Genomic DNA, 20,665 nt, shown 5'->3' with positions numbered 1-20,665 from the left:
AAAACCCCATGGAACGTATCACAAGGCTAAAAGATATGACGCCGAAAGATGACCCCCTCAGGTCAGAAGGTGTCCAATCTACTACTGAGGAAGAGCAGAGGGTATTTCCAAGTAGTGCCAGAAAGAGTGAAGCAGCTGGGCCAAAGCCGAAAGGACACTCAGCTGCGGATGTGTCTGGTGGTGAAAAGAAAGTCTGATGCTGTAAAGAACAATATTGTTTAGGAACCTGGAATGTCAGATCAATGAATCAAGGTAAGCTGGAGGTGTTCAAACATGAGATGGCAAGACTGAACATGGATATCTTGGGAATCAGCAACTAAAATGGACAAGCATGGGCGAATTTAATTCAGGTGACCATTATATCTACTACTGTGGGCAAGAATCCCTTAGAAGAAATGGAGTAGCACTCATAGTCAACAAAAGGGTGGGAAAAGCAGTACTGGGGTACAATCTCAAAAATGATAGAATGATCTCAGTACAAATCCAAGGCAAACCATTCAACATCACAGTAATTCAAGTCTATGCCCCAACTACTGATGCTGAAGAAGCTGAGGTTGATCGGTTCTATGAAGACCTACAAAACCTTCTAGAACTAACACCAAAAAAAGATGTCCTCTTCATCATAGGGGATTGGAATGCTAAAGCAGGAAGTCAAGAAATCACCGGGATAACAGGCAAGCATGGCCCTGGTGTACAAAATGAAGCAGGACAAAGGCTAATAGAGTTTTGCCAAGAGAACATGCTGATCATAGCAAACACTCTTTTCCAACAGCACAAGAGGCGACTCCACACATGGACATCACCAGATGGTCAATATCGAAATCAGATTGATTATGTACTTTGCAGCCAAAGATGGAGAAGCTCTATACAGTCAGTCAAAACAAGACCTGGAGCTGACTGTGGCTCAGATCATGAGCTTCTTGTTGCAAAATTTTGGCTTAAATTGAAGAACGTAGGGAAAACCACTAAACCATTCAGGTATGACCTAAATCACATCCCTGATGAATATACAGTGGAGGTGAGGAATAGATTTAAGGGATTAGACCTGATAGACAGAGTGCCTGAGGAACTATGGACGGAGGTCCATAACATTGTTCAGGAGGCAGCAACGAAATCCATCCCAAAGAAAAAGAAATGCAAGAAAGCAAAGTGGCTGCCTGATGAGGCTTTACAAGTAGCTGAAGAAAGAAGGGAAGCAAAAAGCAAGGGAGAAAGGGGAAGATATATCCAAATGAATGCAGAGTTCCAGAGAATAGCAAGGAGAGACAAGAAGGCCTTCTTAAATGAACAATGCAAAGAAATCGGAGAAAACAACAGAATGGGAAAGACTAGAGATCTCTTCAAGAAAATCGCAGATATCAAGGGAACGTTTTGTGCAAAGACGGGCATGATAAAAGACAAAGGCGGGGACCTAACAGAAGCAGATGAGATTAAGAAGAGGTGGAAAGAATACACAGAAGAACTATACAGGAAAGATCTGAATGTCCTGATAGCCATGATAGTGCGCTCACTGAACTTGAGCCGGACATCCTCGAGAGTGAAGTCAAGTGGGCCTTAGGAAGCATTACTAACAACAAAGCTAGCGGAGATGACCGTATTCCAGCTGAGCTATTTAAGATCCTAAAAGATGATGCTGTTAAAGTGCTGCACTCAACATGCCAACACATTTGGAACACTCAACAATGGCCACAAGACTGGAAAAGGTCAGTTTACATTCCAATTCTAAAGAAGGGCAACGCCAAAGAGTGTTCAAACTACAGCACAATTGTGCTCATTTCACATGCCAGCAAGGTTATGCTCAAAATTCTACAAGCTAGGCTTCAGCAGTATGTGAACCGAGAACTACCGGAAGTACAAGCGGGGTTTCAAAGAGGCAGAGGAACTAGAGATCAAATCGCCAACATTCACTGGATCATGGAGAAAGCAAGAGAATTCCAGAAAAACATCAATTTCTGCTTCACTGACTACGCTAAAGCCTTTGATTGTGTGGATCACAACAAACTGTGGCAAATGCTTAAAGAGATGGGAGTACCAGACCACCTTACCTGTCTCCTGAGAAACCTGTACGAGGGTCAAGAAGCAACAGTAAGAACCGGACATGGAACAACTGATTGGTTCAAATTTGGGAAAGGAGTACGACAAGGCTGTATATTGTCGCCCTGCTTATTTAACTTATATGCAGAGTATATCATGAGAAACGCCAGGTTGGATGAATCACAGGTCAGAATTAAGATTGCCGGGAGAATTATCAACAACCTCAGATATGCAGATGACACCACCCTAATGGCAGAAAGCGAAGAGGATCTAAAGAGCTTCTTGTTGAGGGTGAAAGTGGAGAGTGCAAAAGCTGGTTTGAAACTCAACATTAAAAAAACGAAGATCATGGCATCTGGCCCCATCACTTCCTGGCATATAGAAGGGGAAGAAATGGAAGCAGTGATAGATTTTACTTTCTTGGGCTCCAAGATCACCGCAGACGGTGACTGTAGCCATGAAATTAAAAGACACCTGCTCCTTGGGAGGAAAGCTATGGCAAACCTAGACAGCATAGTAAGAAGCAGAGACATCGCCTTGCCGACAAAGGTTCGTATAATCAAAGCTATAGTTTTCCCAGTAGCAACATATGGCTGTGAGAGCTGGACTATAAGGAAGGCTGAGCGCCGAAGAATCGATGCTTTCGAACTGTGGTGCTGGAGAAGACTCTTGCAAGTCCCCTGGACTGCAAGGAGGTCAAATCAGTCAATCCTAAAGGAAATCAACCCTGACTGCTCATTGGAAGGACAGACACTGAAGCTGAAGCTCAAATATTTTGGCCACCTAATGAGAAGAGAAAACTCCCTGGAAAAGACCCTGATGCTGGGAAAGATTGAAGGCAAAAGGAGAAGGGGACAGCAGAGGATGAGATGGCTAGATAGTATCACCGATGCAATGAATATGGACTTGAGCACACTCCGGGAGAGAGCACAGGACAGGAAGGCCTGGCGTGCTATGGTCCATGGGGTCACAAAGAGTTGGACAGGACTGAACGACTGAACAACAGAGGGGGCATAGCACTGTAATATCCCATATATCCATTTTCAATGGGGTTTGCTTGAAGTTTTCAGATGGATTTTGCCTTATGTCTTTTAATGTAATGCATTTGTACTTCGTTAATCCTGAAAAAACCCTACCAAGCAATGGGTGGTTCTAGGCACTGTAGTACGTTTACAAATCAGTAAATTACCCTTGAGAACAAATGCATACAAGGAGACTGTTGGCCTGCTCTGCAGGGTTGTAGGCCCAGCATTGTAAAAAGCAAATGTGCTTTTCGAGCCAGATTAAGACACACAGCAATGTGCAAATGTCTATAGAAAACAAAACTCAGTGTAAATAAAGTTTCTGGGGAAGGGGGATGGGAAGACAGAGAGGAAAACGATGATATTTTTGTTTTTTGTTTTTGATATTTTAAAATGAATATCAACACATTAATAAAAACTAGTGAAATACCTTCCAAGTAGTGGGAATGTATATGGGAATGAGGCCATAAAATATCGGCTGTAGCTGAACAGGTGGGTGAGTACTGACTCTTTCTTACCTTTGACTGCCACATGCATTCTGGATCCTTCGGTTCCTGGATGGTTAAGCATAGCAGTATCTGCCACCTGACTGCTAGGCATTCTGACAGAACTGAGATTAAAGTGGGGACTGGAGTAATGGCTGCGGATGTCCCAGAGGTACTGTTGGTGGGTATTATTCCCCTGTGCAGTTACAAGAGGTTAGGGGCACTGGAGATTCTTTTTCTCAGGTGGAAAGTGACAAGTTCCCAAAGAACAGTAAATTACCTTCCCCTCCCTCCCAGCTTTCCAACAGTACCTTTCTTGCTCATGCTGGCAAGGAAAAAGAAAGGCAGACTCACAGTGAGGTGAGACCTATATAATAATTGAATATGCTACTGTATGTATTGGTTATCTTATTTTTTTATTTTTTATTTATTACATTACTGCTCTCTCCTTATCTTCTGTACTATAGTTAGACATATAATCAATACACGGCACATTCAATTTTCCAATATGTACAGGACAAACATTTCCTATACTCTTTTAGGGTGTCACAGTACCTGAAAAGAGACATAGTAACAGATAGGACAAGACAAGAGCCTGTGTGGTATGGTGGTTAGAGTCTTGGACTGGGACTCGGGAGATCTGGGTTTTAGTCCCCATTTGGCCATGAAGCTCACTGGGTGACTTTGGGCTAGTCGCAGACTCTCATCCTAACCTACTTCACGGTGTTGTTGTGAGGATAAAATGGAGAGGAGAAGGATCGTGTAAGCCTTTGGGTTCCTTGGGGGAAAAAAGGTGGGATTTAAATATAAGAATAAATAAGGTAAATATAAGGGAGGATGCTTGGACAGAAACGTAGCTCTATCATGTGTGCCTCAGGGTGCTTCTGCCAGACAACTAAAAGCTGCCTTGGTGGAACAGACCAAAGGTTTATTCAGTCCGGCATTCTGTTTCCAAAAGCAGCCAAATGCCTCTGGAAGCTCTCATTCAGAGGATGAAGGAGATGGGCTTCCCCCCATGGTTTGTCCCCAGTACCTGGTGTTCCGAGACAATCTACCCCTATATTTGGGGGCTCTACAGAGGCCCACAAAGAGATGAGTAAGTTCAGGTGACCGATGAGCAGAGGTGTTTAGCACTAAAGGAATGTTTGGTTACAACCATTCTAAATAACTGACTGGTACTCATTACCACATCACTGCTAATCCGCTGCTTGGTGCTAATCATGCCAAGAGACATGGATTAAACCACCTGTTGCTCAAAGTATGCCTCCAAATGAATACACATTAAATAACCAGGCTAGACTGAATTTGTTAAGTTTCTTTCATCATTTTGTGGAATGCTTTTTCTGTTACAGTTCAAGCCAGCTATTTCCCAATGTAATGTAGTTACTTCCTGCTCCACTTACTGGAAGATGAGCAAGAAGCTTGCTGTAGAGTTTTTTCACGCACTGCCCAGGACCCAGCACAGTCCTTCAAGATGCTCCCCCACCTACCCTCTGAGGATTCCCCCCTCCCCCACATTCTGATGACTTAATTTCATACTAAAGAACCCAAAATTTATAACAGAATGGCCATTTTCCTTAGCACTTAGTTACAGACTGTTACTGAGGCAAGAAAGTAAAACGTGAGTTCTGGTAAAAGGAAAATTGATAAACTCAGTGATTTCTGAAGGATGAACACTACAATGCCCAGATACTGTTCAGGAAAGTCTTTGCCTTTAGCTGCTCAAAGGAGAGAATATGATAAGAGGCAGCTTCTTCCACCACAGCTATTCTAAGATGGAAAAACTGAAACTTCCCAAATCCTCCATTCTTTGCAAATACTAAAAGCAGAAGGGTATCAGATGCATATGGAATCTGAAAGCCTAGCGAGCTGGGCTTACCCATCGTTCCAATCAGCATTGTGGGTAGCTGGCTGTCAGAGACAGTACACCACAACAGGCTAATGAGGGGTGTCCTGAAGTCAACAGATGCAACTACTATCTGACAAAATTTTAAGGATTATGCTGTGGCAGCAGTGAATAAAGGTTTCTCTCTGGCCACCCTTTCATCACTAGAGCACTGTAAGACCTTGGTCAAACTCTGAGAATTGCTGCAGCCAAAGGTGTCTAAAATTGATTCAAAGAGGATCAGAGAGCCAAAGGCAAAGGACATGGTCAAAGGCAGGCTGGTGGTCACGTCTGAAGTAAGGGAGTCTAGTATGGTTACTCAAGGAGGTGAGTTGCTCAGACTGATAAGCTAACTTGGATGTGAGTGCTTTAGAGAGCCTGGTGTATCCCCAATGGCCTATGACAGGGGTAGGCAACCCAGTGCCCTCCAGCTGTTTTGGACTACAACTCCCACCAGCCCCTAAGAAATTATGGGAGTTGTAGTCCAAAATATCTAGAGGGCTCCATGTTACTTACCCCTGCTCTATGAGATCAGCTGACAGTATTCAGGCTGGAAGTGTAGCCTAGAGGGCACCCTTAATCTATATAGCCTAATCTGCATCGTTTGCAGAGGACCAGAGTGCTGAATGATGCAGGAGGTACTGAAGACCAGCCATCAGAGGCCCTAGAATGAGACCTCCACTGGTGCCTTACAAGCATTTGGTCCCTATCACAACTGTAGCCAGCAGCATGGGAGCCACTCCCATGGATAACAGTTGGTAGGAAAGACCCATGTTATCAGCCATTTACTTTTAAGAGAAAATCACTCCTATTGAGCGTGATTGGGGGACCACTAGTTTGACTGCTAGGGGAATTCTAATTCCAGGGAAATTGAGACTTGTCCAGTTTGCAACAGTCCATTTCAGCATATATTGCCCGCTGTTACAGCACATGTGTCTGAGGGAAGGCAGGGAGCCAGCTACAATCTAGGTCCATGCATGTTTTGGCTGGGGAAGGTCTATCAGGATTACTGTTAGATGATGCCGCCCTTGAGGATGGCAAGATGCTGAACATCTTGCTTAGGCTTTGCCTGAGAAACCAGTTTTCCATGCTGAATCCCCATCCAGCCACTGCTCATTCCATCTTTTACAGTAGGACTAGAGAGCAAATGGCCTCTCTACAGCCTGCGGTGTTCTTGCACAGCACAGATACAAAGCTAAAGCTGCATGACAGAGTACAGAGAGGGAGTCTAAATATATAGACTTACACGTCACTTTGTGTTGTATAGATGTGATCAAAGAGAGATTCTATTGCCATCCATTTTACAGGTATCCGACCCTGGAGGAAGAAAGAAGATTACTCCTTGAAGCACTGTTTCTATTGTCACACTTGTCATGGACATTTGACTTTTGTCACATTTATATTGTAGTGCTTTTTCTTTCATTTAGATTAGAGCAAGACATACCTTGAGATGGATGCATATTGTATCTTAGTTATATTTTTCACCAGTGTCAAAGCGGGGTGCAGGGGGATCAAACACTGTGATGGGAGGATGATCCTAGTTAGGCTTATTAAGTAAACTGGCAGACACTTTTGTATACTTTCTTTAGTACCACTTTGTTCCCCCCTGCCACCGCCCCCCCCCCCAAATAGAGTATTATTGTTGTTGTTTAAGGAACTAGTGAGAGATTGGTAAGATATGATAGAGAAAAGTGCCTTGGAATGGTTATGTTGTGAGACATGACCTTGCAGGGTGAAGTAATCCCATTCCTTCCCCGCTATGGATGCGATGCTAGCTGGGGAATGCTGGGAATTGTGGGACTTTTTTCTGTCTAAACATGCATAGGATTGCGCCCTAATTGGTGCAACTTTCTACACTGGAAGACGCTATGCTACTGCATTTATTTGAAATTAGTGAGTTTTTTAGTATCTAATAATCTTGTGTCTAATATTGAAATTATTTAAAATATTATTGTTTTTTGTGCATTGATCTGAGTGGAAAGGCAGGCTCTAAATGAAACAAACAAAAAGTAAAAATAAGCCATATTCTCCCATTTGTGATAATCAGACCATTGCTACAACATTACTGCCATTATAAAATTCAGCTTAAACTTTGCTTTCTGATCTGTTATATGCCAATATAAGTATGTTCAGCTTTACAATGATGGAAAGACTCTTTATACCGCATGACAGGATTCAGGACTACATTTCCTCTGCACCATTCTACAAATGAAATGTTACCATAGGCTGAATACTGCCATGAACACTTCTGATCAAACAAGCCTATTTGGGGGCAGCTGACTGTACTTCAGTGTGACAGGCAAAACATAATTGATTTAAAGGGAAGGAGGTATTCCAAATTGGCACATAACGGATGGCAGTCACACAGTGCAACTCTGGGTACGAAAGGAGAACGATCCATGTCATAAAAATTGTTGCTGCTCCTCTGGCAATGAGGATATGGGAGGAAAGTTATGCCCCAATTGTAACTTTTCTACAGAGTAAGCACTCAGAGGAACTACAACTTCAAGATATAGTAATTCTCCCACTCTTAAGCAGCTTACTGACCCAAGAATTCCTGACATTTCTTTATCAGATACTTTGTAAGTATCTTTTTGCTTCCACACCAATACTAGTTGTGAAGTCAGACTATAATTCCAGAGATTTGAAATTGACCAATGCAGGCCACATGTTTTCCATGGTCCTTCATAAAGCACTAGAAATGGACACTGGCTAACCAAAGTGATAACACAAAGGAAGCTGGCAAATGAACATACGCACCCCACTTGTCCTTCAAAACCCATCCATTTCATCCAAAGTAGACTCTATCCTCATCCATAACTTTCCACACAGCTTCCAAGAAAGGCATTGCAATTCCACCAAAAGTCCAAATTTCAAGTTGTTAAAATCCACACAGCTCGACAGATGTGGATACTCCATCACTGGCACTTCCTAGTCATCTTGAGGAAGCCCACTGTTCTCCTCCCCACCAATACATTAAACAGTGGGGTTTACCCACCAAATAGGGAAACTCAGCACAGCGTTCCTCTGAGTCAATCTCCTTCTGAAAACACCCTGCGGTGGAGAAGCAAGTAACTTGCTCAAGATGAAGAACATAATGCAAGCCACATACATATTCACTCAACCCATATTAGCTACTCCTTTTAACACTCTCAAGACATGTAACTTTTGTGCACCAGCAATTTTTGTTGGACATGTTTTAATGTGCTATTTCCAGATGTATGTTTGTTTCCAAATGGGTAGATTCTTCTGATTAACAAATCAATCACCAGGATCAGTGTGTTCTACCTTGCTTCTCTTGACATAAGAGTCCTCTTCATAAACATCTCGTGACAGGCCAAAATCAGAAATCTTCATTTTACGCCCTTCTGCTACTAAGACATTTCTGGCTGCTAAATCACGATGTACAAGCTTTAGAAACAGAAAAGAAGGAATTAACAGTAATGTTTGCTACTGTAAAAGCTAGGAAAATAGAGAGGGTGTGAGGTTCACCATACCTTCATTTCAGCAAGGTACTGCATTCCACGAGATATCTGCCATGCAAATGAGATCAGGTCACCCATGGTTAATGCTCGCTCATCTGGATTGTCCAAGTAGCTGGAATTCCTGTTCGCATCACTTCCCACATAGCTGGGTCCAACTTTCCGGCTTTCCCTCAGAAAACTCCGCAAGGAGCCATATTTAGCATATTCCACTATTAAGTACAAAGGCCCTGAGCGGGGAAAGGGGAGAAATTTAGAAGTAGAGTTAGGTCAACTTGCTCTTGAGAATCATACAGTAAAATGGTGTATCTTCCAGCAAGATTGTGTGTGCCTTGCACTTAAAAAAGAAGACTCCACCAAGAAAAATTTAATTCTGTAACCTGTATACCAGTGAAGCCCTAGTATATTCAGACATAAGTCCCACTAAGATCAACAGGGCTTACTTCCTAGTAAATAGGTGTAGGTTTGCAGCCTAAATAATGCAAATCAAGAAAATCTGAATATAGTGTTAATTGGGTACCATTTAGTCTGCTTCTGATAGAAATTAGGATGGGCAAGGAACTTATATAACATAAATGCTGCCAACTCCCCCATCCCTGGGCTCTTGGAAATATTGTCCAGCCTCCTTTGGGCTGCAGATAGTTCACTAGGTTATTTCCCACACATTTTTCATAGCTGTAAGGGCTAGAGAGAGAGAGAGAGAGAGAGAGAGAGAGAGAGAGAATGAAAGCAGTGATCTTCAGAATCCTGGATCCTTTAGCCAATACCAGAATGTCTGCAGCTTTGTGCACATGAAACAGAATATATATTGCCTTGCATAACAGGTCTTACCTGAGCACAGTTTTTGAAATAATATGGGTTACCACATTTTATCTCACAATTTTTCATGGTTATTTTTATATCATTATATTTTGTTTTGTTTATAGCATTTTATTTTATTTTGTTGAGACAGTTGAAAGAAGAATTCTATACACCTATCTTTAAAACAAAGCCAAGTACAGAACTCAGAACCATAGGGTGAAGGGGCGTATTCAGACATGTTCTTATTTCTCCCCCATCACAGAGACAGGCAAACAAATGGGGAGATAAAATGTGCTTATTTCTGGAAATGTGCCTTCAGGCACCATGCCTAGAAAAAGCAATTGGTGGAGCTATGCCGCGTTTCTTCAAAGTCAAATAGAAAATGTGTGATCTTTTTTTTAAAAAAAGGAGTTCATAGGATGTTTAATGCAAATTTCCATGCAAAACAGACCGCATGAAGAACCTATCTAAAAAGCTCACAGTTTAAGACATACTCTGGTACTGGTAATATGCAGTTATCTTGTGTTTCCTGCACACAAATTAGAGTGGCTTGTTATATCTCTCAAGTATAGGCTCTCACAAGAAGGTTCCTGTAACTTTAGTCTATTAGCAAGCTTTGCCTTATAGCCATCCACATGAATGATCTCCTCAGTGCCACAGCATTGACTACAGCGGGCCCAAAGTTGAAAGCGTTCCTATCCCAGCTTTGACACATTAAAAACATATTTTCGGTGCTTCCAGCCACCCTGCCTCATCCATGGAATTTTATGGGAGTGGGATTCCAGATGATGACATCTTCCACTCAAAACCCTCCCATGGTTTCCAAACAGTCCTTTCATTTTTTTTCTTACCACAGAAAAGTAGAAGAAGCCTTGCACAGAGTATTACTCTGGAGTATATAATGGGAGGATGCCATGGGGTGGGTGGTAACTCAGAGAATATGTTATTACATTTATTCAAGTGTATGCAGACGACTGCATGGAGGTGTTGCCATATGGGAACATATAGTGAATGTGGCTAACTAGGAATTCCAGGTAAGAAATTCAGAAACTAGGGATTCTACCAAATGCACTGCTGCACAAATCAACACACTCCATTATGGCAATATTGAAAGTTATCTGCCGGTTTATTGTGGTGCTGTTCCCTTAAAATGGGTGACTGTTGCTATGCAACAGCAATCGCTGAGCTGTTTGGATAAATAATACCCATTTTACCAGACTAATAATATGCTCCTCTGGCATTTATTAAACCCTCCTTTTGGACATTATTTCTAAACTAAGCACTTGGTCATTTAGTGAAAGAGTCTCACGAAGTCAGATGTGTGTTGCTTGCTGTTTTGCTTGACTGTACTTGTCTTAGTGAAAGCTGCCCTCTCATGTCCAAGGCAAATGGCATGGGTACCACTATTTGACTTGACTAATACATATGTGCCAAGGTCTCAATCACATATGTACTTTGATATCCCAGATGGCAGCACCTTTGTACTATTGAGCCCTGTGTTTCTGCATTAATCACTGTTCTGAGCATACCTCTTCTGAGGGCAGCTAATTTTGTTGATCACTGGCAATGCAGTTACACCCAATGCACAGGCATGACAGAACTATGGGGCCCCAGTGGATGATGACTGGAAGAAGGGAAGCACAGAGTAGTGAATTTGCCAAAGCAGGCACAGTGGGCAGTCTTCTTGATGGGCACTTTGTGCTTACAGGAGCCTTTACTGACTGATGGATTGTGCCAAACAAGCATTTCTCTTTAGGAATTACTAATCCATCAAGCCTGGTGAGGCATTTCTCTCCCTCTCTGCACTGTATTTAGCCAGGCTGCTGTGGTCCCTTGGAGTGTTCTGAAACCAGCGCTGGTAGTGTCTTTATTGTTTGCTCTGTTAATTTGACACTGCTTAGAATTTGTTTCATTGTAATATTGAATTTATTTTACCCGTATTGAATTGTTTTATATTTGAACTTCATATAATAGTAGGGTTGGAAGGGGCCTATAAGACCATTGAGTCCAACCCCCTTTTATTGGTATGTTTTGTAACAAATTGTTCTTTCAAGTGCTGTGTTTTAAAATAAGTTAATGTTTGTTGTGAGCTACTTGGAGTACAATTTATTGTAGAAAAGTGGCATATACATACACTTCTTCATCATCGTCATCACCATCATCATCATCTCTTGCTCGTACTGTTAGCTATATGTAACGAGTGCCTGGCACTTACCATCCTGGCTGCAAGCTCCATAGAGTTTGATGACATGTGGGTGGTTGACCTGTTTCAAAAGATTGAACTCAGAATACAGATCTCTGAGTTCGCTTTGGGAAGCATTTTCTGCAGAAGAGAAATGCAGATAATTAAAAACACTGCTTCTATAATATTAAAATATCCACATACTATGCAGATCTGTAGTATTTACCAGCTGCAAACTAGAGTACTATATAAATGGATGGGGGGACAGGGATGGGCAACGGATATAATGCAACCGGATGGCCATTTTTCATTTGAAACTTCTATCAGGTGTTCAGCTATCACAGATATGAAATGAGCACATTCGCTTTTTATCCTGCTAAGGCATCCAACGCTGCAAAGCACGACTGTACTACTTATGACCCTCCAAGATGCAATTTAATTATTTATTTAATTGCATTAAATAAATAATAAGCCCATTTGCTGAAATTTGCTATTCTACATAACTCTTAAAGGAACAGGAGCGCTGTCCACCTTTGCTTCTGATCATCCTAATAATAATTTCCTGTCCTAAGTAAGTTTGTACCAAGTTATACAACCAGCACGAAGCTAGACACCGTGAAGTCAGCAATGAGGTCGATGGTGAACCGTCCCTGAGTGTTGTGCAAACACACCAGCAAGGGAAGGAGAAGCAATGGATGAGGTGAACAAGAGATCACAGAGGGGAAAGTGTTTAGACAAGTTCCAGAGGAAAGCGATACATCGATCCAATATTTTCTGACAAACCTGCATCAGTTAGTGAAGGAACAATATATATATATATTAGAATGCTGAGGAAAGAAGCATTGCTCAGGGAACAGGAATGACAAAGTACTGCTGTTAAGATGAGAGAGATTAGAAAGTGCTTCCTTGGTTTTCTACCTCCTTTTGAAAGGAAAATTGTTCCAGCCTAAGAGAGAGTCAAGGGGTGTGAAGTGAAACAGACCTTATCTCTGGTGTTTGCTTATTTTCAAGGTCCACATCTGTTAATTAGGCTTGGAACTCACACAATTCCAAGCCTTATTTTTATTTCATAAGAGGATGGAGCAGAAAGATATAAGCCAGGATAGGCAGTAAACAGGACAAACCAAAACTCAAAGCCTATTATGGGGCCTGTCCCTGACTTTTTAGCCAAAGGACTATGAAGGAACCTTGAATTAGCTTGAAATACATGCCCCATTAGTTTCTTCAACTGATACTCACCTTTAGCAGTTGGGTTGCCATAACAACCCCTCATGTTTCAGCCCCAACATTCTATTGCAAAGGAAGATGGAGGAGGAGCAAACTGCTGCTATCCTAGCTCCAACGTGGGTGTATATTCTTTGATGGCTTTGAGAATCTTGCTTGAAAGTGAAGGTGAGTCTGGCAAAAGGGAATGGATAGAGCTACCCGAGAGATTTAAGGACCTCGCAGTGTAACACTGAGGGGATGCACCTCAATTCACTCCTCTTTTAGTAATCCACTGGAGAAGATTCATCACCCCCAAAGGTACATCCATTGCCAAGGTTCCTTCTCTCTTAACAGAAATGTACCATAGATGTACATTCAACAGAATCTGGAGTCAGATGTGACGAAGTAAGTCACTAAAGTTACTCCTTGCATTAATGGCCATGCTGATGGTTCCTCTGTTAAAGCACACCTTTTGCCTGGTCACAATATTATTTGGATGATACTGACTCATGTAATGTCTAAAGGATGCTTGAGGTTTAGAATATTCTGCCTGGTCCACATGGCTTGACTAGATGATCTTCAGCTTAATAGCTCTACAGTTTTCCGTGGGGCTCCATTGAGGAAAAGCAACTCAAAGTAGCTCACCCCCACACGCACACACACCTCATTGCTGGATCCCTGTGTTTACTTGGAAGAAAGGCACTTCATATACTTAATAGTGCTTTTCTTTATTATCACCTATCTATCTACCTATAGGCAGTAATGCTCCATGGGCTTCCTTTCTTCCGTTGGTGACAGAACTTGGGTGGAGAAGAGAACTTTGAATCTGGAAGATAGTTGATGATGGGCTCCCTTTTGAGCCCCTGACATTTAGCCCTTCTTCCTACTTTGACGGAGCTTGTTCCCAAGTAAGAATGAATAGGACTGCAGCCTTAATGGCTTACATTGTCAGCTTGTGAATGTTTACTCTGAAATAAATCTCACAATGTTCAATGGAGCTTATTCCTTGTTAAGTGTGCACGTGACTGCAGCTTAAGAGACTGCACCATATACAAAAGGCATAATACATCTGTTCTGAGAAGGAAATGGTTTAACAAGAATACTAAAGCCTTGCAAGAGTCCTTGGTAAACCCCTGGTTAACAACAACCCAGAGTATGGGTTGAGTAGGGATTGTTGAATCTTGTGTTGTCATTAGGTGTGAACCCAGAACTATGGGTTAACTCTGGGTTGTTATCCACACAAAAAACTAGAAAGAGAACCCATGATTTGTTGTTGGGTTGTGAACTCCAGATTGTTTTAACTTTGGGCTGTCATTATGTGCGAACCTAGAACCATGGGTTGTTTGACCAGGCTACAGAGGCAGCAGGTAAGAATGGTAAAAACAAACAAGCAAACAAAAACAGCTGCTCCACATGCCAGTACTAAGTGCCGCAAAAGCATTTGGGTTATAGGAGGGAGAGGGTGAAGGAGGAGGGAGTCAATCAACCCAGGAACTGGAAAAAAAACAACAACCCTGCACTTTGTACTCAGGATTTCTAAAAAGTGTAACTATTAAGCTTTTGCTGTGGGATTTCCTGCAATAAAGAAATCTCACTGATTAGGTGTCCAGTGTCAGAATGCCTCAGCGTGTGTACTGGGGGATCAGAAAACCTGACAGCAGTAAGTTGTTCGGCACTGTCCACCACTGGAAGTAGACTTTGACATCTGAAAGAAGGTGCAGCCTGGTCCGGCATGCATCCCAATCAGTATCATAGTTGCATATGAGCCAGTTTTGAAGTGGCCTCATACACAGCTGAGCATGCTGGACGACTGCCTTAGTTGCAGCCATCAGGCCTAAGAGGCACTGGATCATGAATGCCATGGTGAACCTGCAGGCCAAAAATTCTGCTGCCAAAAAAGTGAGTGCTCAGATTTGAGTGTTGGAGATGAAGATGCCCCCCCCCAGTGCTATTCCAGTTGAGCCCCAATAAACGGAATGCTCTATGTTGGTTGGAAGTGTGATTTCCCCCAGCTGATGAAAAGCACAAGTTCCTGGAAGAGATTGTAGGTCACTTTTATCGGCTGAAGGAGTTGGCCTTTTGTCGATGCTACCAAAAGCCAATTGTCGATGTAAGGGTACATCTCGACGCCTTGTACCCTGAGATGGGAGCAAACCACTGCTATGCACTTGGTGAATACCATCACAGTACTGGCAAGGCCAAAGGGTAGCACCTGGAATTGGCTGGTGTTGGTACCAATGGCAAGTGGAGGTTGCATTGGTATGGCTTCCTTGAGATCAACAGAGGCAAACCAATCTCCCTGGGAGAGGAGAGGGAGGATAGATACCAGAGAAACCATGAGGAACTTCCTGGGTGATATGTACAGGTTCAGTTCTTAGAAGTCCAGGATCGGACAGAGCCCTCCATCCTTCTTTGGTACTGTGAAGTAGAAACCATTGTGAAGATGAAAGTGTTGTACAGATTCAATGGCTCCCTTCTCGAGAAGTGTCTTGATCTCTTAGAACTGGTGATGGAGCAGTTACTTGTACAGTACCGAGGGAAGGAAGGGCGTTGAACTCCATCCTGTACCCCCTCCATATGATGGCAAGGACCCAGGAGTCCATCGTGATGTTGACCCATGCAGGGAGAAAATGGGATAAAACAGTGCCGAAGATGGGAGGTTAAGCAGAGGGACAAAGAGAGAGGGGGAGACTGTCAAAGATGTTGCTTACTTCCTTTCGGCAGAAGGATTGAAACTTGAATGTCAAATATAGTTGCCTCGACTGCAAGGGCTGCTGGCATAGTTGTTGAGAGGCAACAGAAATCTGAAGGTAGTATGGTGCAGCAGGGGGCCTAAACCAGCAATACTGTCATGGGGCTGGGGGTTGCTTGTTGGAAGCCCATTTGGCAAGTCGTGGTCCTGGCCTTCAGGACAGAGTCCAACATCTCGTCAGTCTTGATGCTGAACAAACCCTGGCCATCAAGGGGGAGATCTTCTATCTGGGATCGAGCCTCCTGGGAGAGTCCTGCCAATAAGAGCCACGCATACTGCTGAAGTACTATGGGGCTAACCAGGAGCTTGGTATCACAGTCTACTTGGTGCCTGGGATGTGTTTATCTGTTGTCTAGAGAGCTTCAACACCTCGTTCTGGAAGATGCGGGCCAAGTCTTTTTTTGTCTTCAGGAAGGTGTTTGAACAACTTTCTGACCTTGTCCCACAGAAGCAATGAGCAGCTTGGTAATTTGATACCCAATGGCTAGCCATACAAAGCAGCTTGGTAATTTGATACCTTCAGGCCACGGTCAGCAGAAGAGTACATTCTCCTTCCCAGGAAATCAAGATGTTGGACTTCTTTATCAACCAGTGAAGAGTGGACTCTGCAGGACTTCCCCTGGGCTGCCTCGACTACAATCAAATTCAGGGCAGAGTGGCTGAACAGAAACTCTGCATCTGCTTCCTGCACCCAGCACATTCCCTCCAGTTACTTAGTTGTAGGAGACACGGTGGAGGGGGCATTCCATGACTATTTGATAGTATCCCACAGAACAAGTAAAAGAGGAATCGCCTCTGGTCTCAAGAGTTTGGTGTTGACAGCACTGGAGACTGTGTCCTGTACCATAGGCATGGCTTGTTGAGCAGCTAGCCCCAGTGACTGGGCCATTCTCATAACTTTGTCTGAAAACTGCCCAAGATTTTCTGACAGAGAGATTGTGTCCTGAGACCCAACTGCTAAGTCTGGGGATGACAATGAAGATTGGCATGAAGAAGTGGAGTCAGTATTATAATCCTCTGTATCTGACAGTGGGGATCTTTCCATAGGCAATGGGAGAGTAGCTTGTTCAGAGGCAGGCTCCTGTGGGCACCTCGGAGTCCACCACGGTGGCTGTGATAGCACTGCCAGGGCTGAAGGAGGTGACACCTGCTGTGTCAAAGGAGGACGAGTTGGCGGCATTTGAAGGGCCACTGGACTGCGCAGCTCCTGGGAAACTGGTGGAGGGACAAGGAATGTGCCCTCTGACTCAAGAGGTCTGGAAACAGTAGCCGAGGGCTGGGTTTGGTACCAGAGTAGGGTGGGGGTCCCAATCTGATGGGCCCTCATGATGGTATTAGTGATGCTGGCTATAAGGGCTATCCCAACAATCATCCCAGTCTCGGGATCTCTTGTATGGTAAATCCCATCTGTAGTGTCTGTCCCAATCCAAGTCTGGGGATCTGGACTGCTCTTGCAGTCGCTCATAGAATCTAGGGGGGCTGATTCTGCCTGATTGAGGCAACTGAAAAGGAGGAATTCGGCAAGCTTGGACATTTATCCCAGAACACATCTCCCTGAGGGAAACGATATGGACAAGGTGTCGTAGAGATTAGTTCAGGTGGGGATAAATCTCTAATCTCACCCTCCGATGTTGAGATAATTGGCATCGGCTCTGATGTCGAAGATGGCCATCAGGATGGGCAAGAGGAGCATTGGTGGAGCAGTAGGAATTGCCTTTGGTACTGGGGAGGCCGGTTGATCCCGAGGCCTCACCAAAGCATCCATAGGTATAGTCTGCACAGTGATCTTGACTGAACCCAAAACAGTAGTAGAGATTGCGGTGTGGCTCGATCCCAAGCAAAATCCACCAGCTTCTTAGAAGCAGCATCTTGGCCTTTTTAGAACATTTTTCGGCCAAGGAAAGTGTCAAGTGTTTTCCCTGGAGTAGGGGAATCCTTTCTACTCAATGATTTATCGGCAGAACATTGTTGGGAACTCCTCCCCAATGCTTGAACAGGCTCCTGGATGGTGGGAAACTCCCCAGATGGGGAACTTGGTGTTTGAGCCATGGCAGCAGGCTCCACCGCTGCTTCCAAAGCACAGCCTTCAGGCGATCTGAACGATTTTGCAGAGCCTGTTTTGAAAATGCCTGGCAATGAGGACAGGTCTTAACGATGTGGCCTTCCTCAAGAAATACAGGAGGATGAACTTGGTAGTCCCATCGAGAGCATCTGGGTTAAAATAAATGGAGCAAAGAATAAAAGGAATATGGTGGTTGGAGTCTACTACCAGCCACCCAATCAAGGAGAAGACAAAGATAAAACTTTTGAAAAGCAAATTGCCAATGTTTAAAGGAAGCAAGATATAGTAGTAATGGGGGACTTCAATTTCCCCGATATTTGTTGGGAAACAAATTCTGCAAAACATGGACCCTCCAAGAAATTCCTGTCTTGTGTTGCCAATAATATCCTCCTACACACAGTGGCGGAAGGAACTAGAGGATTGGCTATCCTTGACTTGATCCTAACCAACAGGGATGACTTGTGACCATGTTATACTTGAGTTCTTGGTTCTAAAGGAAGAAAAAGCCAAGTGTAACCAAACGTGTACCCTGGATTTTAGGAAAGACAATTTTAATAAACTCAGAACAGTAAGTAAGGAGAAGATGGGTGGGAGTTTTTAAAAAAGGAAATTGTAAAGGCACAATTACAAACAATTCCAACAAGAAAAAAGGTGGAAGACAACAAAAGAAGCCATTGTGGCTTCACAAAAAGCATAGAGATGACCTTAAAACAAAAAAGGACAAATACAGGAAGTGGAAGGGAGGCCAAGCTACAAAAGAAAAGTACAGGCAGGTAGCACAGAATTGCAGGGATGGCGTCGGGAAGGCTAAGGCTGAGAACGAGCTGATGTTAGCGAGGGATGCTAAAAGCAACAAAAAGGCTTTGTTCAGATACGTGCATAGTAAAAGACAGAGGAAAGGAATGGTGGTTCAACTATTAAATAAGGATGGCAAAAAGATAACAGATGACAAAGAAAAGGCAGAAGTGCTCAATTCCTACTTTGGCTCAGTCTTCTCCCAAAAGAGGGTCTATGACCCCCCTGGCAAAGGTGAAGTACAGGCTGAAGGGGCAGGATTACAGCTTGAGATCGATGGGCATATGGTCAAGGAATTAGTAATTACTTTGAGTTCAAATCACCAGGGCTAGATGAACTGCATCCTAGAATAATAAAGGAACTGGCAGAAGAACTCTCAGAACCACTGTTTATTATCTTTGAGAAATCATGGAGGACGGGTGAAGTGCCAGATGACTGGAGGAGGGCTCACGTTGTCCCTATCTTCAAAAAGGGCAAAAAGGAGGATGCAGGGAACTACAGACCAGTCAGTCTGACATCAGTCCCTGGGAAAATTCTGGAGCAGATTATAAATCAATCTATCTGTAAGCACTTTGAAAACAGTGATTACTCGAAGCCAACATGGATTTGTCAAGAACAACTCCTGCCAGACTAATCTGATCTCATTTTTTGATCAGGTAACCTCCTTTGTGGACTGTGGGAATGCTTTGGACATAATATACCTCGACTCCAGCAAAGCTTTCAGCAAAGTGCCCCATGATATCCTGATGAGCAAACTAGCTCAAAGTGGGCTAGATGAAACAACTATCAGGCAGATCCACAGTTGGCTACAGAATTGGACTCAAAGAGTGCTTATCAATGGGATCTTCTCTAACTGGGAAGAGGTTATGAGCAGGGTACCACAGAGCTCAGTCCTGGGCCCAGTGCTCATCAACATTTTTATTACTGACTTGGATGAAGAGGTGCAGGGAATGCTTATCAAATTTGCAGATGACACAACATTGGGTGGGATAGCAAATACCCTGGAAGACAGAAACAAAATTCAAAGTGATCTTGATAGGCTGGAGTACTGGGCAGAAAACAACAGAATGAAATGTAATAGGGATAAATGCCAAGTTCTGCACCTAGGAAAAAGAAACCAAATGCACAGTTACAATATGGGGGATACTTGGCGCAACAATACTACAAGCAAGAAGGATCTTGGGATGGTTGCAGATCACAAACTGAATATGAGACAACAATGTGATGTGGCTGCAAAAAAGCTGGACAGCCATCTGTCAGGGATGCTTTGACTTGGATTCCTGCATTGAGCAGGGCGTTGGACCTGATGGTCTTATAGGCCCCTTTCAACCCTACTATTCTATGATTCTACGAAGACAAAAAAAGCACAGCAAGTGTTTGCTGGATGGTGGTAACTTGCTCCAGCAATGGCTACGCTTTCTGAAAAGCACCCTTATACTCCTATAAGGCTGATCGCAATGTCTCTCTCTCTCTCTCTCTCTCTCTCACACACACACACACACACACTATATAAATCAAATAACACAGAAGATAGAAATACTTGAAGAAAGAGAAAGAATAAAATCTCAGCTTTTTAGTGCTTCAGATGAACCAAATGTGGAGAAGTTCCCTCATGGGGCTACCACAATGGCAGTTAAAAGAGAAATGAGGGAATATGCAGAACCACTGGGGACATGGGCACTGGAACAGTGGGGGAAGGGTTCCCGCCAAAACTCCTCAGCTATGGGAGTTTCCTGAATCAAGGCTCCACACAGGTGCAGAGCCCATATGTGTGATGCACAGAGACCACGAAGAAGAACTGAAAGGAACTATCTACTTCTCACCACCACTGTTCCTCTTGAGTCCATTAGTTTTCCCCCTCCTGCTCTGTTTTCTGAAAGCTCAAATTGAGATAGGCTTTTCAGGGTGTTGGTAACTTGTACAAGGAACAGGAATTTGCAAAATGGCTGACCTGCACAC

At 43.4% G+C, this 20,665-nt stretch overlaps 1 protein-coding gene across 2 annotated transcripts in view; it reads right to left on the bottom strand.

Moving 5' to 3' along the window:
• Window positions 1-20,665, bottom strand: part of RET (ret proto-oncogene) — a 204,258-nt gene that overhangs the window by 17,503 nt on the left and 166,090 nt on the right. For both annotated transcript variants that reach the window (XM_084845256.1, XM_084845255.1), the window contains 4 exons: window positions 11,925-12,032; window positions 8,924-9,138; window positions 8,715-8,837; window positions 6,673-6,743 (listed from right to left, as the gene is read on the bottom strand). In XM_084845256.1, the coding sequence (XP_084701382.1) occupies window positions 6,673-6,743; window positions 8,715-8,837; window positions 8,924-9,138; window positions 11,925-12,032 (517 nt within the window). The remainder of the gene's footprint in view (window positions 1-6,672; window positions 6,744-8,714; window positions 8,838-8,923; window positions 9,139-11,924; window positions 12,033-20,665) is intronic.

Source organism: Heloderma suspectum, chromosome 3 (assembly GCF_057233095.1).
Source record: "Heloderma suspectum isolate Gila_16-S chromosome 3, 16-S_ref, whole genome shotgun sequence".
Classification (NCBI taxonomy): domain Eukaryota; kingdom Metazoa; phylum Chordata; class Lepidosauria; order Squamata; family Helodermatidae; genus Heloderma; species Heloderma suspectum.
This window is presented reverse-complemented; position numbering and strand designations above follow the sequence as displayed.